This window comes from Mixophyes fleayi, unplaced genomic scaffold (genome assembly GCF_038048845.1).
Source record: "Mixophyes fleayi isolate aMixFle1 unplaced genomic scaffold, aMixFle1.hap1 Scaffold_169, whole genome shotgun sequence".
NCBI lineage: Eukaryota > Metazoa > Chordata > Amphibia > Anura > Limnodynastidae > Mixophyes > Mixophyes fleayi.
In genome coordinates this window covers 132,873-152,399 of record NW_027446035.1, presented here as the reverse complement: position 1 = coordinate 152,399, position 19,527 = coordinate 132,873, and the positions used below count along the sequence as shown (strand labels likewise).

The window sequence follows — 19,527 nt, the reverse complement described above, 5'->3', positions numbered from 1 at the left end:
GAGGAGGGGAGAGGTCCCATGACTGTGTATCGGGAGGAGGGGAGAGGTCCCATGACTGTGTATCGGGAGGAGGGGAGAGGTCCCATGACTGTGTATCGGAGGAGGGGAGAGGTCCCATGTCTGTGTATCAGGAGGAGGGGAGAGGTCTCCCATGACTGTGTATCAGGAGGAGGGGAGAGGTCCCATGACTGTGTATCGGGAGGAGGGGAGAGGTCCCATGACTGTGTATCGGGAGGAGGGGAGAGGTCCATGACTGTGTATCGGGAGGAGGGGAGAGGTCCCATGACTGTGTATCGGGAGGAGGGGAGAGGTCCCATGACTGTGTATCGGGAGGAGGGGAGAGGTCCCATGACTGTGTATCGGGAGGAGGGGAGAGGTCCATGACTGTGTATCGGGAGGAGGGGAGAGGTCCCATGTCTGTGTATCAGGAGGAGGGGAGAGGTCCCATGTCTGTGTATCAGGAGGAGGGGAGAGGTCCCATGTCTGTGTATCGGGAGGAGGGGAGAGGTCAGTGTGTCCTGGTGACTGTATATTAGGACAATGTGTGAATCTGGGGGACACTGTTGGATAATGACTCCTGTCTGCATAGACGTCTCCTTAGCACTGAGGGAGCTGCGTGAAACCGAGGAAGGAGTCGTTGAATTATTCATAGCGCTGTGTGTGGGGGGAGAACATTCATCTGTGTCATCCAGAGAGAAGATAATGAAGTGTGTGATCCGCTCTACACATCGTCTCACATAAACCAGACATCATTAATAGTAATATATATATATAATATATGTGCAGTTACATATAATATAATGATATTAAACATCTTACTAGAGCACTGAGCAATATTTGGTGATATAATTCTCTGGCACTTGTCACATGATGGATTTGGAGACTTTTGCGAGAGCCGGTCGTAGACGTGTAAACGTGTCAGTGAGGATACCGTGCGCACGCGGCAGAACGCGGCATGGAAGATTAGCATGTACTAGACATATTACACATATGATGTGGAACTGCTGGATTATCACAACGTGTCATTAATACGTCACTCACCAAACTGGTACCGGACGGGTTCCTGAGCATTCACCTCTGACCCCGACTCAGCAGCTGCCGGATATCCGCCACCATCCTCATCTCCATTGCCGCTCGCGAATCTTCTATCTTCTCCTGGGTGATTCCTAAGGGGAAAAGCGGAAGATACCTGTGACCCCATAAGTGTTATAAGGGAGGTGGCAGAGGGACAGGCAGGCGGGGCGAGGGACGAGAGGGCAGGCAGCCAGGTGGGGCGAGGGACGAGAGGCGGGCAGCCAGGCGGGGCGAGGGACGAGAGGCGGGCAGCCAGGCGGGGCGAGGGACGAGAGGCAGGCAGCCAGGTGGGGCGAGGGACGAGAGGCGGGCAGCCAGGCGGGGCGAGGGACGAGAGGCGGGCAGACGGGGCGAGAGACAGGCAGGGAATAAATATGCAGTTTCTATGTGGGTCCAGAGTTGCGTCATCCTCGCAGAGGTCGTAGGGCATGTTGCCATCAGAGTTGACAGCCAGGAGGTTGGCATTGCTGTGTGAGAAGCGACCAGATCAGTTCATCCCACAATACGCACCCACCCAGCACCCCGCGTCATGTATGAACACCAGAGTAACGTGTCACTAAATGGTTATAGTATTTCTGCAGAGAGCAACTGATCATTTAATACCTAATATTACAGATAGATCAATATCATCAGTTGTATCCTAAATACAGAGACATGACCTGATGGGGAAACACAGGAACTGCTGGTCGCCCGTCCAGGGTCACTGGTGGACCTCTCTCGCCCCGTTTGGGCATGCTCTATAGTGTCATCTATGGCTCTTACTGTTGGATGAGCAGTTCCACCAGATGGAGATGTCCGCAGGTGGCTGCGGCATGGAGCGGTGTCCATAACTCGCTGTCACAGGCGTTCACATCCGCTCCAGCGCCTATGAGCAGTCTGACGATCTCTCTCGTAGTCATCGATACAGCACTGAGGACAAGAGAAGACACTCGTCAGTCATACAGCACAGACAACGTAATCTACATAAAGATATAAATCCTTCTGTTCGTATCCCGAGAAATGACCTGCAGCGGATATCAGAGGTCCGTCCGCCGGGATCAGCACTAACGGGGAATGTGCGTTTACCTGAACTGTGACTTTGTTTTATTTCTAGGACATATAAACACTCTGGGCCGATTCATTAAGGAACTTAAATGAAGAAGTTTCTTATTTAAGTCTCCTGGACAAAACCATGTTACAATACAAGGGGTGCAAATGAGTTTTCTATTTTGCACATAAGTTAAATACTGACTGTTATTTCATGTAACACAACAAATACTTGATAACTTATTTGTACACTGAAAATTTAAAAGTTGATATTTGTGCGCTACATGAAAAAAACAGTCAGTATTTAACTTATGTGCAAGATAGAAAACTAAATTGCACCCCTTGTATTGTAACATGGTTTTGTCCAGGAGACTTTAAATAAGAAACTTCTTCATTTAAGTTCCTTAATGAATCAGGCCCGATATGTAGAACACATTGCTCGGCCTCGATGTTTGATGTAAGATTTATCTCCTAAATATGTTTCTCCTTTTAATACAAGGCCGCGCTAAACCAGCGCAATTACTACGTATAGAAGTGTCCTCGTCATCACCTATGGGAAACACGTCACTGACACTCAGCATGTATCATCCGCTCAGTGGGAGGAAAGAGCGATAACAAGAAGCAACAACAGTGAGAAGAGCGCAGCATGCGAGTGTCAGCTCAGAGGGTCAGCAGGAAGCCTCCCGTCTGCTTTGTTACTCTGAGTTATGTTTTCAACATGCTCTGCTGACATATATATATATATATATATAGATATATAGAACATTATACGCTAATTATTCCTCCAATTGTCTAGTCTTTAAGAAGTGTGAGTTTAGCTGGAACCCGTAGATGGTAACAGGACAGTTTATAAACTGATTGTATGTGGAAAGGAATCTTCACAGAAATCTGGTAGTGTTCAGTGAACAACTAACTATTTCCTGACCACTACAATGTGGCGGGAGAGGGGGGGGGTGGGGGGGGGGGTGGGCGGAGATCCGGTTGCTGGGCCTCGCACCGCGTTGTAGGGGTGGCCCATGTGCGGCCGATGTTAGGGTGTATCTCGTACGCTCTAGTGTTATATACATACAGAGGTCACTTACCTGATGAAGAGCCGTCAGACCGTCCTCGTTATACAGATTGGGGCTGAATCCGCTCTGAAGTAACTGACGAACTGGAATAGAGAGAAAGAAATAAGTTTTACAGAGGAAGAAGAGACTTCTCGTTAGAGGACGACATATAGAAGTGGGGAGATTGTGTATTTTGGGGGGTGTCCTATGGTCAGCAGGAGCCTCTCCCCGCTGCAGAATGATCTGATTAATACACATCCCGCACAACGGTGGTAATCAGACGCCCTTCTGCGCTGTCCAGGAGAAAGCGCAGCGCGAGTCAATCGTTCTAACCAATGTAATGAACAGAAGAGACACAGGGAAAAAAACAAATGTCCTGAAATTAGGCCCCAACGAGCAGGAAAACCTGTGTATTGTGCTCCAAAAGTATCCCGTGTAACAGACACCGTACATGTATGTATAATGCCCCCTGATTACATGTATTATATTCTATGCACCAAAGGGATTGTTACACAACGTATTCAAATACAACTTTACATTTGTACCAGATTCCTAAAAAAACACAGAACGAATTGTTCTGTTCATAAAATATAATGATGAACACAGTGACCGGGCCGAAGATCCCTCTACTGTAATGTTCTCCCCCATAGGCTTCAATGACTAACACCGGCTGCGCTGCTTCTCTACGATAACAGTGGGACCAGCACAGATCTCTCCGATACCTGCTGCAGTCCCCTGGTTCTAAATATAGGGGATACATAAAACTGCAGTGGTGCCCCCAGGGAATTAGGAGCTTGTTACATAGGTTTCCTAGCATTCAGCAAATATTCTTATGTTCCCACTTGTTACAAAGATAATATATTTATGTCATTTAAACGTCACTTTTCTGTCCATGAAGGAAAAACATTATTTTGCCTCTTTCTTTTTGTAAAACTAGGAAAAATACAACATAAAATAATCTTCAGTGATGTCACTCTGGAAATCAGCCTCCAATGTCAACGGTGAGCACAGGAGACCCCCGGCTACCTGGGGGAGAGGAGGGGGCGCGTTTAATGAATAAGCTGCAAGAAATCACAGTCAGGACATTTACAGCTACATGAACGACAGGCCGTTGGGTTTAGTTCCTCTAAGATCTAAAGGTCCATCATTACCGCTGAGGTTTCCTGGTCCAATGTCCCGTGTGAGACGTCAGTTTCAATGTTTATTCAGCGCCGACAGGTGACAAATCTGCAGGAATCACATCCAGCAAAATTATTTTCTCATCAGCTCGGGATTTACATAACTTGTCCTAGAAAAATATATACAGTTATATACTGTCATTTGTTTCTGAGTTTCCATTTTCAAAACAGGTCTATCCAGACCCTCAGTCTGATCTCAGGCGCAGTCACATGTACGAAAACAGACATCACCCCTCGGTGAGAGGGACGTCTGCGGTCAGACGTAAACTGAGGACCGTTCCAGGGGCCTGAGGGAGTGTACGGTGTAAAAACTTGGGGTCTGCGCGCCATCAGCTGTATGAACCTCTTGTGGTACGGCCACAGCTTCCACGTAATCTCATTTAGGAAATCATATTAAGGGGCATATTTAAGAAAGCACTATTGTGCACTTACCGTGGAAATCAGGTCCCGATGTGCCCTCCGCAAATTTATTAAAGGTGCATCGCAGCAGATATCATGGATATCTGCTGCTTTACTTTACACTCCTCGTTTTTGCGAGCAGTCACCATTCAACAGTATGGTCACTGCTCCCAGCCGCAATCTAACAAGTCCCGAAAAAACATTTTTTACGGAAACTTGTCTTGATAATGTACCAGCTGAAGCTGGCGTACATTATCATAATTGAAAGTTTGCAGTGCTGACAGCTCTGCTCCGAAGAGCAGAGCCGGACAGCACATGTGTGGAGGGATCACATGATCCGTCCCTTCGAACTGCACATGCGCAATTGAAGGAAGAAGAGGACCTGGAGGAGATCCTGAGACAGCGAGTCCCGAAGAGGGGGGCAAGTGTGATTTTTTTCTATCACAGAAACAGCAGTTTTTCGGAACTGCTGTTTCTGTGATCCGTTTTTAATAAATTTGAGAAATAGTTCAATCCTTATCCATGCGATAAGGATTGATAACTATTTCTCATTTCTGCCGATGATTGATAAATGTGCCCCTTAATGTTTCAGAGCGTGTGATCGGGGATAATCTGTCGCGGACTCCTGAATATCGGATAGTGGCTCTATGTCATCCGTCTCTCATCCCGCCAACGCCTTTTTGGCCGGCTAAGAAGAGGGATCAGCAGGACCCTCGATCTACTAGAATAACTGTGCGGGATCTCTCAGCAGATCACCAGATCATCTGCTGTAAGGTGAGCGCAAGAATCAGTCTTCTTCCTGAAAGGGTTAAACCGGAGAAGTGGAGAACACAGGAGAGCGAGTAAACAGAGGAGAGGTCTGCACAGCCTCCGGCAGGGGTGGGACGGAAATGAATGGATGTGAAACATAATCTAGTTCTGCTCAGTGACACAAAGAGCCCCCAGCTCTCCGAGGTGGGAGCCCCGACACAGGTGACTCACCTGGCGGAGGAGGACACGGGCCGCAGATGGAGCAGAACCTGTGCCACCCGCCGGCCCTGTTTGGGCGCCTGTGTACCCAGCTGAGGCCGTGCCCTGTTTGATTTGGCCCGAAGATGGGCTCATTATTGTCTATTTGGTAAATATCTTTTCCTGGAGACGCCTTTAACTCCGGAGACACCGTAATCCACCACCTCTGCCTCAGAACGGCCCCAGGAATTCCAAGAACAGGGGGAGGGGGTGTAAGTGGGGATGTGCTCTGATTAGGGGGTACCAGCGATTCCTGAATGACAGTAGACTGCCAGCTTGGTTTAGAGTCTACCGGTAAAGGATAATAATAATAATAATAATAATAATAATAATACTACCAGTGACCCTCTGCAGCTTGATTTAGGAATCCAGTGTTTGTAAACTGATGTCTGTCATGTACCGTGTACTGCCCTCTGTTCATTCTGTAGGCAATGAGAACGCAGCCTCTGATGTCACTGGGAACTAGTGACATCATGACGGTCTCTGGCACCGTGTGAGGCCTCCTCAGACTTACACAGAACATATATGAGGGTCTCCCTATAATGCGGACCCCTGCACAATACCCCCTCCTCACACAGCCTGGCACAAGGGGCAGCAGTGCAGGGGTTAAAGCCGTCAGGTTTCCTGAGCCTTAAGTCAACACTATGTTTGCCGAGTTCCGTCAACTGCCGCACAGCAAACAGCACATGACCGAGGCGCAGGCCAGGATTTCATGTTGTGCCAAAAATGTCGGAATTCCTCTACTAAGCCAGATTACATTTCTGTACAATTATATCAATGTACGACGTGACCGCCCACGGTGGCATCAATCCCAACATTAATCACCAATATGTGGAACGTGATCAGGAATTCTTATAGGATGAATATTATTATGTGATTAATGGAGAATATCTGAGGGTTCAGAGAGATTATAGGACAATATTCCAAGAAATCAACAGTAACTATCAGTGGTGACGACATTTCAATATTAATCATATTCAACATCCTTCCAATGACAGTGATCCCTCTGCGCTAATCTATTAAACGCACTTAGCTTTACATGTTTAATACGGCCCCAAGTATAACCAGCATCTTATACACGTCATCATCATTTATTTATATAGCGCCAACATATTCCGCAGCGCTTTACAATTGGGGATTACAATCAACGTCCTTGGTTAAATAGAAATTATTGTGATTCCTGTAACTATATTTTGTGTAACGAGATCCATTGTTTATTGAGATAAATGATGCGAGATGAAAGGATCAGAAGTTTGTACATAAAGGAAACCTTTATTACTTCCAGATATATTATATATATACGAGGACGTCTGATAATAGGACACTACCCCTGGTGTACGGTTATAGTCATCATCCTGTCTGATGATCAGTATTATATCCTGCCCTGTGACATACCTGTATAATACACATGTGATGGTAATATATGTATATCTCATGTAAATAATATTTGCATTAACAGAGAGTATGATGTCAGGAAACATTGTGTATTATCGTATTATTAGGGATTAGACCTCATGCTGCTGTAACAGACAATCCTCCCCCTTCATGTGCTCACAGAGCTCCTTGTTACCTTGTAATATCCTTATAATGTACAGCAGAGAGCATTATAATACTGTATATAATGTTCCCATCACAACGTGCCCATTTTCCCATATTACATTCAGGATATGATAATACAACATGAAATGTATTTCACATTAGGATTCGACACCAACTGCAGCAGAATTAAACCAAGACCGGACGGAGGCCGCTTCAGCGACCAAAGACCGGACGGAGGCCGCTTCAGCGACCAAAGACCGGACGGAGGCCGCTTCAGCGACCAAAGACCGTACGGAGGCCGCTCCAGCGACCAAAGACCGGACGGAGGCCGCTCCAGCGACCAAAGACCGGACGGAGGCCGCTTCAGCGACCAAAGACCGTACGGAGGCCGCTCCAGCGACCAAAGACCGTACGGAGGCCGCTCCAGCGACCAAAGACCGTACGGAGGCCGCTCCAGCGACCAAAGACCGTACGGAGGCCGCTCCAGCGACCAAAGACCGTACGGAGGCCGCTCCAGCGACCAAAGACCGTACGGAGGCCGCTCCAGCGACCAAAGACCGTACGGAGGCCGCTCCAGCGACCAAAGACCGTACGGAGGCCGCTACAAACAACCAAGCAACGCGTCCAGTTGAACGGAGCGCGGTCTCCATCACAGCCATCCAAATAATGGAAAAATAAGAGACGGAGGAATGAGGGGAGCGTCAGATAATTAGGCACAGAACACAGATTTATATAAATATAGGGGGGGTATCCTGCCTCCCACAGAGGGTCCGCACACCTCAAGCTGGAAAGGTGGCGTCTGACGGGCCGTAAGGCGGTGGGATTATTTCTAGAACACGTAAGGGGCTGTTAGCATGGAGCCGAGGCTGTATGTTCTACATATACACATACATGTAGTGTCTTATAATGTATGTATGACTCAGGGGTCATGTGCTCACACGCTAAGCTCACAGAACGCAGGTAAGGTGTACAGGAAACAGAGACCTCATGTAACACAGATGTACTTAGCTCAGACACGTATAATAACCAGTGATATTCTGGGACTTGTCATACAGCACAGCTGGGATATATCCTGCTGGATAGACGGCCGCCTCCGCCAGCGTCTTATATATAATTACAGCCGCAGTGTTTTACTGTGTAATCTGCAGATCATTGGTCTGTGTTATATATATATATATATATATATATATATATATATATATATATATATATATATATACGCCCCTCGCTAATTACATAGAGAAACGAGCAATTGATGTGTTGTTAGATCCAGTTAAATATAACACAGAACAACTTTCCCATAGTTTGGAAGACTTGATATAAATATCTGCACATTCTGACAGCAGTTGTTGTGTTTGCAGAGGAGACCCCCCCCCCACGTGTACGTGCTGGGGGCAGAGGAGACCCCCCCGCGTGTACGTGGGGGGGGGGGGGGGGGGACACCGTGGCCTCCTCTTTGTGCACCAGACCAAGGCTCAGTTATGTGCAAAGCTACAGTGTCAATGTGTCATGTAGCTACGTGTGCTGACATTATTACAGGTACAGCCGGGTACACACACGTGTAATTATTGTGCAGATCACATGATGATACTGTAAGAGTGTGTACGTTCCCACCATGTTTTATCGTACACAAACACATCGCGTCTGTTGAAATATCAAGATTAACGATGTCGGACAAATATGGCAGTGTGTACGCACTCACTACCGGCAGTGTAGGCAGATATCTGTACAGTCAGGATCTATTCAGCAGATGGTTATGACAGATTAAGATCACAGATCGGGGTAAATCCTGTAGGTGTGCAGGGGCGCACGCAGTGGGGGGTTTCTGGTTCTCCAGAAATCCCTCCGCGAAGAACAGGGGCTAAACAGTGCCCCTACATAGCGGCACTGTACCGTACAGCAGCCACGGCGCTGTCAAAGAAGCGTCCGCGGCGGTGCTGTAGCCACTTCTTTGACAGCGTTGCGGCTGCTGTACGGTACAGTGCCGCTGCGCATGCGCGGCAGCTCTCTCTCTATATTATTTTCAGGAAGCGCCCCTGGTGTGTACACAGGAATCGGCTGCTCATCGGGGCTGTCAGTTGTTGATGAAATCGTTACAGAAATCATATCGGATGTAAGATTACGAGGTCTGTACCCAGCTGAGGCGCAAGGACAGGACAAGAGGCATCTAAAGCGTCTCCACCATTTGATGGGAGCAGTTGACGCTCATCGGGGTCACCTCACTGATATAATATTACGACTCAGGACTGCTGGGAGCTGTGCTGTACCGTGGGGGGTACTGTGAGCAGTGACCGGTGGACCAACAGAGGAACCACGTGGGCCAGGCTCAGCTCCCACAGAAATGTCTTCACCTAATATAGAACCTAAGACACAATATTCAGGAATTCTCAGGTTACTGGTCCCAGTAAGAGCCGGGAGCCAGCAGACACCACGTTACTGGGGGAGGCACCTGGTATGTACAATATATCCTGAGAGAGACAGATCATATATACGCTGGGCCAGCAAGATACAGGAGATGGTGGAACATGAGGGTAACACGGGGGTGATGGTACTAATGTCCTTATAGCTTCACACCCATCACAGTACCACAATTACCCTGGGTGGCTATTGGGGGATTGGGTCTAAAACCTAGTGGGGGGAGGGGGTGAAATAAGGGCTGTTTATTCCCGTCCATGACGTCAACTAGGAGGTCAGCTGACAACTGGGTCACTCGGGGGGTAAGAACCGCTTGTGGCCCTGCGGTTATATCTCATTAATGTATACTACCACCGGCTGTATTATACCGACACCGTATACCGTATACTACCACCGGCTGTATTATACCAACACCATATACCGTATACTACCACCGGCTGTATTATACCGACACCATATACCGTATACTACCAGCTGTATTATACCGACACCGTATACTGTATACTACCACCGGCTGTATTATACCGACACCATATACCGTATACTACCACTGGCTGTATTATACCGACACCACATACCGTATACTACCACTGGCTGTATTATACCGACACCATATACCGTATACTACCAGCTGTATTATAACGACACCATATACCGTATACTACCAGCTGTATTATACCGACACCATATACTACCACCGGCTGTATTATACCGACACTGTATACCGTATACTACCACCGGCTGTATTATACCAACACCATATACCGTATACTACCACCGGCTGTATTATACAGACACCATATACTACCACCCGCTGTATTATACCGACACCGTATACTACCACCAGCTGTATTATACCGACACCATATACTGTATACTACTACCGGCTGTATTATACCGACACCATATACCATATACTACCACCGGCTGTATTATACCGACACCATATACCGTATACTACCACCGGCTGTATTATACCGACACCATATACCGTATACTACCACCGGCTGTATTATAGCGACACCATATACCGTATACTACCACCGGCTGTATTATACAGACACCATATACCGTATACTACCACCAGCTGTATTATACTGACATCATATACCGTATACTACCACCGGCTGTATTATACCGACACCATATACTACCACCGGCTGTATTATACCGACACCGTATACCGTATACTACCACCGGCTGTATTATACGACACTGTATACCGTATACTACCACCGGCTGTATTATACCGAAAACCATATACCGTATACTACCACCGGCTGTATTATACCGACACCATATACCGTATACTACCACCGGCTGTATTATACCGACACCATATACCGTATGCTTCCACCGGCTGTATTATACTGACATCATATACCGTATACTACCACCGGCTGTATTATACCGACACCATATACTACCACCGGCTGTATTATACCGACACCGTATACCATATACTACCACCGGCTGTATTATACCGACACCATATACCGTATACTACCACCGGCTGTATTATACCGACACCATATACCGTATACTACCACGGCTGTATTATACCAACACCATATACTACCACCGGCTGTATTATACCGACACCGTATACCGTATACTACCACTGGCTGTATTATACCGACACCATATACTACCACCGGCTGTATTATACCGACACCATATACTACCACCGGCTGTATTATACGACACCATATACCGTATACTACCACGGCTGTATTATACCAACACCATATACTACCACCGGCTGTATTATACCGACACCGTATACCGTATACTACCACTGGCTGTATTATACCGACACCATATACTACCACCGGCTGTATTATACCGACACCATATACTACCACCGGCTGTATTATACGACACTGTATACCGTATACTACCACCGGCTGTATTATACCGAAAACCATATACTGTATACTACCACCGGCTGTATTATACCGACACCATATACCGTATACTACCACCGGCTGTATTATACCGACACCATATACCGTATACTACCAGCGGCTGTATTATACCGACACCATATACCGTATACTACCAGCGGCTGTATTATACAGACACCATATACCGTATACTACCACCGGCTGTATTATACCGACACCATATACTACCACCGGCTGTATTATACCGACACCGTATACTACCACCGGCTGTATTATACCGACACCATATACCGTATACTACCACCGGCTGTATTATACCGACACCATATACCGTATACTACCAGCGGCTGTATTATACCGACACCATATACCGTATACTACCAGCGGCTGTATTATACAGACACCATATACCGTATACTACCAGCGGCTGTATTATACCGACACCATATACTACCACCGGCTGTATTATACCGACACCATATACTACCACCGGCTGTATTATACCGACACCGTATACTACCACCGGCTGTATTATACCGACACCGTATACTACCACCGGCTGTATTATACCAACACCATATACCGTATACTACCACCGGCTGTATTATACCGACACCGTATACCGGCTGTATTACAATAACCTTACAATGCATGAAAGGAGATTCATCACGTAGACACTTGGTATGAATATTCGGCATGAGAAGAGGTATAGATGGCCGCCTGACATACTGGCTGTTGTCCGGAGTTGTGGTTACCTGGCTGCAGGGACAGTATCTGTACCCCAGAATATACAAAATACAACGCAGCTTTGGAGGAAATCACCAGCACGACACCCATCAGGGAAGTGGTTAAGAGATTAGTATCCATCATCGAGCTTTAAATCTGACTTCTTACAATTAAATCACTTGTCAGCTTAGATTCAATACATTTGTCTGAGAGTCCAGACAGAGAATGCAGCAAAATCCAATTAATTAGCAAAATTGTGTTAGTAGATTATAGATGCACACTCATCCGAATTATTATGTCCCACAGAGACTGCAGAACGGTGACCTTCATGACCTTCACTGGGAGGACGCTGAGCCCCGACCCTCGGCTCTGCCCAGGCACATGACATTGTATGTGGGCTCCAAAACCCACCTACTGATGCTGAACATGATCGCCCCATCATCATGCACCATTCATCGGCCACTAGACTCTCAGGCGCGGTCAGACTTCCTCTTCACTGCAACTGGAGGTTAGACTCGGACCTCCCGCCTGTTTTACACTGAGGCTTGTAGTTTGCCCCGGATGCCTGGCATTTGAGCACCAAAACCCACAAGCTGGTGCCCAGCATGGTTGTCTGATCCTTTTCAGTTGTCCATGGGCTACTACGGTACTGCAGAGCCCAGAGTTGGACCTATGGCCTTCACTCTGAAGCCGGCAGCTTCTCCTAATAGAACCATATATCTTCTACTGGCACCGAAGACATTTACCGATCAGCCTGAGCCGTCCATCAGGTATCACATGACCCCGGGCCGATACCTTTGAGCCAGCTCCAACGCGCCCGAGGCCTACCTCCACTCACTCAGCCTCCTTCCCTCAAGTTCCCCTGTCCACTGAGACTGAGACACCCCCGCCTTGTACAACCTTCCATTTGGCCAACTACACAGTGAATCTACAGTAGTTCTTGTGTATAATTTCCTGCCAGTCGACCAAGCCCCTTTGTCACCATCAATTCCCTCCTCTCTTCCCCATTCTTACTGCCCTTGACTCCGCCACCTTCTTCACCTCCAAAATTGACGCCATCAGACTGACATTATCTTACTGTCAGGCCGCTCCCATCTGACCATCCCCTTCATGTGTATTCCTCAGCGGAGGAAGTCCAAATTCTTCTATAATTTTCTGCCTCTAACTGTCCCCGTGACACCAGCTTCCCCTCGCCAACTTGTCCCTTTCCACTGGCATTTTCCTTCCTCTCTTCCTTCAAACATGTTTTTGTCCCTGTCTTTTTCCAACTACCGCAGAATCTCTCTCCTCACCTTTGCCTCCAAAATACTTGAGTGACTTGTCTGTTCCCACCTCACCAGCTTACTCTCCAGCAACTCCCCCCTCGACCCTCTCCATCTGTGGCTTTCGACAAGGTGGCTCACACATTCTTACTGGTCGCCCCTTCATTCCATTGGACTTTGTGACACTGTCCTCTCCTGGTTCACCTATTAACTCTCCAACTGCTCCTTCTGAAGCTACCTCTAGAACCTCCGTCTCCTTTCCAGCTACCCGCTGGGGTCCCCACAAGTCTCCATCTTATGTCCCCGTTTTAAACAAGTTTCAAGTTATAACCAACAAATCTGACAATAAACCAGGAAGGTGGTGGCCGCAGGTGAAGCCTTGGGGGGCACCTAGAGTGTCCTCTCCACCCAACCACTCCCTCACTGTGGACAACAAGACAATCACTTCTTGGGCTTATCCTCGACTTCTCCCTCTACTGTATTCTCTGTCCCACACCTGTTGATTCCATCTTTGCAACATCGCCAGAATTAGACCATTCCTGTCCTCAATGACATCAAAACCACTATCTTATCCCTTGTCTCTACTACCGATACCTCCTCTGGTCTGGCCTCCCTCTCAATCCTTCCTCATCACCGTGGGAAGATTCTGTTTCTGCCGATCCCTCCACTGGCTCCCAATCCCTGATAGAATGAAATTCAAACCTCTCACACTCCTCTCCTACCCCCATATCTCCAACCTCATCTCCCTCCACACTCCATCCAGCCAATGACAACTGGTTCATCTCCCCTCTGGTAACCACGTCTCACTCCGGGCCTCCAAGACTTCTCCTGTGCTGCTCCCACCTAAGGAAGTCTCCGCTTGCACCCTCAGACTCTCCTACAGCCTCCAATGCTACAAACGCTCCCTAAAAATTGGTTCATCAAAGCTTACCCCCCCTAACCTCTCCCAAACCAGCCCCCCTCCTTCGCCAAGTCCCCCTCTCTGTGTCACCCTCTCGTTTCAACTCCACTTTTCGAACGTAAGCTCTCGTGACAAGGACCCTCCTGCTTGTCTGCCCCTTCTCATTTCCTAGCCTGTGTGTCACTGTATACTGCTTCATCCTTCAGGTTTATGCCATTTATCCAGCTATTGTGCTGTATTATACCCTCCTCTATCTCTATACCGACTGCTCCCGTATACCGGTGTAATGCTACTTGTATTATGTATAAAGGTATTTGTTGTATCTTTGTCACTTGTGTTGTGTCTGCTCTTGTTGTACCACAACTCTGTACGGGACTGAGGAACGTTGTGTCGCCCTATAAATGATAATAATATTATTAATGACCTACAAGAGACATAACCCCACAGAGACCGCAAAATAGAGAGAGACATCTCATGACCTGCAAGAGACATAACCCCACAGAGACTGCAGGAGAGCTGAAGAATCTTTGAGACATCCTATGAGACATAAGATAAATAGAGGAGAGGTAGAGACACAAAACATGACTTGAGAGATTGAAGGAGACAGCTGACTGAGGATGCATAAAGGGAGTCGTCAGTCTAATCTCTGCACTAAACACAGAGGTTCTATAGTGACTAGAAATAAAGTGTCACCTGTATTGTAGACTCAGACACTTTGCATTCACCGGATACAACCAGTGTGTCCTGGATCACGTTACACACCCAGCGTAAATGGGACACAATGGCCGAGATGTCCCTGTGTCCCAAACCTTCCTCAGCCGAAGCCCAAGATATTCCAGATATACGACCATCCCAACCACAAGGCACCATGTTCCGCCTTTTATCTCATCTCACTTAATTCCAGTCTCTACTTGTGTATTATACTAAGTCTAACTAATGGCAGATCTGGGACAGCATCAAATCCTGAGCTACGGAGGAGGCGGTTATAAAGAATTCAGTGCAAATATTCCCCAACGTGCCGTCCCCGTCAGGTGCACCCTCCACATACCGTCTGTAGGGGGCACTACACAATGCTCCTCATGATACAGACGTCAGACACAGCTTCTCAAGTCTCCTCCATTGTAACTAAAATGACAAGTTCATCATATAAAGATTCTCCATCACCCAGAACTGAATACTCCTCTTATATAAGGTGCAGATCTGTTATATACAAACTGACACAACTTACACTGAGAAATAATCATTCAGATAAAATGTATTTAACCATTATCTAGCGGTGCTTTGCCCAGGACATAGGAAGTGGCTGAAGGCCTCACCTCTTCAGGAGGTGACCCTCTAAGGGTTAACGTGCTGTCACCAGTAGACAAATACATGTGTCCCCGGGACAAACAGCACACGCCACACACAGATTGTTGTATTACGTTGCTATAGGGACATTTACAATAGTGAGAACACTTGTTCTATAATGCTCAGGACATTATATAAGGGGAGCTCCACACTTCCTGCCCCTGTGCCCAGTCCAGAGAACATTACACAAGTGATGCCAGGAGACAACACTGCACCCTTAGCTGCCAGGGAACATATATACAGAAAGACACGAAAACTGGAGATTTCTCCACTCTCATTTATACACTGCCCCCAAAGATACAGAGACCCCCAACCCCCAGACCGAGGGTCTGGTCTGAGCATCTGGAGTAGGCGCTACAAGCAGATGGTGATGGCATGACATCATAACGTGTCAGGGGTAACGTGCTGGATGACAGCTGATCAGTCCCAGTGGGTTATACTGGGACAGAGGAGCTGACACTCACTGAGACGTTCCATGACTCTATAGAGATAACAATGTACTAGTGACAGAGAGATGATAACTGAGTGAGGGGCACAAACACGCTCACTTGAAGCGAGTCTAAGTGGGTGCACTGTATGGATGGACCCTGGCGGGGTCTGTAGGGGTTATTGTGCCAGCAATAATAACAGATGCCCCCAGTGATAGCAATTTCTCTATACCTACACCGGCTACGGCAGCGATTGCTGTGGGTATGTAAATGTACCCAGCGCCAGCCTTTGGCAACACAACCATGATCACCTATTTCTCTACAAATGAGACACGTCGCACCACGGATGAGAAGTCCCTTCCTGCAGGCCGTGAAACGAGAGCCGAGAGCTAGGATTGCACATACACTAGTGCCCGGCTCTATAACAGGTATTGTGCACACTGGCAGTAATCCCATTAATCCTGGACGGGTGCACCTGACGTCACGCTCTCTGGGATCCTAACACCATTATCCGTGGTACACTTAACACCCAACTGCCCGGAGAGGCAGAGGACAGGGGGAGGGGTAGACACATACCTGTGGGGAGCAAGAGGACAAGGGGGGGGGGGGGGGTGGACACCTGCGAAAAGGCAGAGGACAGGGGGGGGGGGGGAATAGACACATACCTGTGGCGAGCTGAGGACAAGGGGGGGTGATAGACACATACCTGTGGCGAGCAGAGGACAGGGGGGGAGTTGGGGTAGACACCTGCGGAGGGCAGAGGACAAGGGGGGGTGATAGACACATACCTGTGGTGAGCAGAGGACAGGGGGGAAGTTGGGGTAGACACCTGCAGAGGGCAGAGGACAAAGGGGGGGGGGGGGACACAGAGATCCCTTTTCACTAGATTTGGACATTTAAAATGAGACATTTTATCAAATCACCAACCCAGGTTTTAAGGATAACTTCTCAGTAGCAGATTTCCTGGTGGTGACTGAGCTGAATTAACACCTTCATTACCAGCACATGACACACACCGGGGAGACAGTAAGTAGCCCTGACAGGTAGGTCTGAAAACTCACTAATCACCTTTGCCAGGGGCCGGCTGGCAGATTTCAGCCCAGGGGGACGAGACGCAGCTCAGCTGCCTATTCGGAACATTCGTACAGGTGGCCCAGTGACCCAGCCCAAGGTAGCCCACTATGGGACCGGCCCGGGGGGCAGATACCCCAATACCCCCAGCTCCTGACCTTTGCCCTCTAATTGCCACTACACAATTTGGAAGAGAGCCTCCACAAACATATTGTACCGAGCTACTATCCATGTTGCTGCATGACACTACATAAGTACACTGGCAATCTAGGAGAGGGCACTTACCTTCCTCAATGTCGTTGCGGGCAGCTGCCTCCAGCAGGGTGACATTCTGGGGGAATATTACCCTCCTCTCCTCTTTGCTCCCTACTTTCTTCTGGCGGAACTTGACCTTCTTGCTTTGCCCATCCTTCTCCGCCTGTGCCCACTTCTTCAGCTGCTGCGTTCGCCGTTTCTGCGCGTGCTTCAGCCTCTCCTGCGTGCTCATGCGGCTGACCGCCGGCATCTCCGAAAGCAGCTCCAGGTGGTCCGCCATGATAAGGATGGCTGTCCAGAGGGCCTGTTATAGGGCACGGTGAGAAAGGGAGACCCTTAGTGCAATAATGTCAGCGATAAAACAGGGACTCCAGTCAGCATAGGGTAGAAAAAGAGGGCACAGCACCTGCACCAGCATGGCATGAGGGTGGTCCGCAGCAGTGATGCCCACTCAGGTCCCCCAGGTCTCTAGGCAATAAGCTGAGGCCACAGAGCTAGCAATCAGTCAGCCTTGACCCTGCAGCCCCCTCCTCATTCTGTGGGCAGGACAGGGATATCCTGTTTCCTGTATCAGGGTCCATCCAGGGTGATGTCAGAGGGGGTCACATGCTGGGGGCAACTGTGGTGCAGGCAGAGCTCCCTCTATGGGGTCACTAACCTGAGACCCTCCCTCTATGGGGTCACTAACCAGAGGGACCCTCACTGGCTGCTCCCGGCTCTGTCTCTCCAGACTCTGACACTGGGAATGTGAGTGTGAGCTGCTTCCTGTAGCCGCCTCCTCCCCCCGCCCCGCACCTCCCACCTCCCCCCGCGCCTCCCCCGCCATACACCAGCCATCCCTCATCCCATGCACCTCATGCCTCCGCCCCGCGCCTCCTACATCCTCCCCCGGCACCTCCCCCCGCCATACACCAGCCAAAGGGCGGCTGAGAGGAAGGAGCCCCCTGCCCGCGCCTCATACCTCCTCCCCTGCACCTCACCCCGCCCCGCGCCTCGTACCTCCCACCTCCTTCCCCGCCATACACCAACCAGAGGGCGGCTGGGGAAGAAGCAGGACCCCCTCATCCCAGCCCTGCACATTCTACTCTACATACTTCCTCCTCCTGTGCCCCCCTCACCGTCCCCTCATCCTCCTCATCCTCCCCATCTACATCTGTGGCTTCTTATTCCTACCAGTGCCGCCTTCTCCTGTGTCCCCCCAACCATTCTCTACGTCCCCCTCTATATACCCCCAATATACACCTCCTAGCTGTGTCCCCTAATCCTCCACCCCCAACCATTCTCTACATCCCCCTCTATATACCCCCAATATACACCTCCTAGCTGTGTCCCCCAATCCTCCACCCCCCAACCATTCTCTACGTCCCCCTCTATATACCCCCAATATACACCTCCTAGCTGTGTCCCCTAATCCTCCACCCCCCAACCATTCTCTACGTACCCCTCTATATACCCCCAATATACACCTCCTAGCTGTGTCCCCTAATCCTCCACCCCCCAACCATTCTCTACGTCCCCCTCTATATATCCCCAATATACACCGCCTAGCTGTGTCCCCTAATCCTCCACCCCCCAACCATTCTCTACGTCCCCCTCTATATATCCCCAATATACACCTCCTAGCTGTGTCCCCTAATCCTCCACCCCCCAACCATTCTCTACGTCCCCCTCTATATACCCTTAATATACACCTCCTAGCTGTGTCCCCCAATCCTCCACCCCCCAACCATTCTCTACGTCCCCTCTATATACCCCCCAATATACACCTCCTAGCTGTGTCCCCCAATCCTCCACCCCCCAACCATTCTCTACGTACCCCTCTATATACCCCCAATATACACCTCCTGGCTGTGTCCCCCAATCCTCCACCCCCCAACCATTCTCTACGTCCCCCTCTATATACCCCCCAATATACACCTCCTAGCTGTGTCCCCCAATCCTC

At 48.9% G+C, this 19,527-nt stretch overlaps 1 protein-coding gene across 1 annotated transcript; it reads right to left on the bottom strand.

Annotated features, from left to right (window-relative positions):
* Positions 1-1,041: 1,041 nt before the first annotated feature.
* On the bottom strand, positions 1,042-18,361 carry LOC142117016 (protein phosphatase 1 regulatory subunit 16A-like; the record flags this gene model as incomplete). Its single annotated transcript, XM_075194134.1, is given in 5 exon segments — positions 1,042-1,541; positions 1,837-1,961; positions 1,963-1,983; positions 3,183-3,253; positions 17,616-18,361. Coding segments are annotated over 5 exon segments (967 nt in total), but the record flags the coding sequence as incomplete, so codon positions are not given.
* Positions 18,362-19,527: the final 1,166 nt, after the last annotated feature.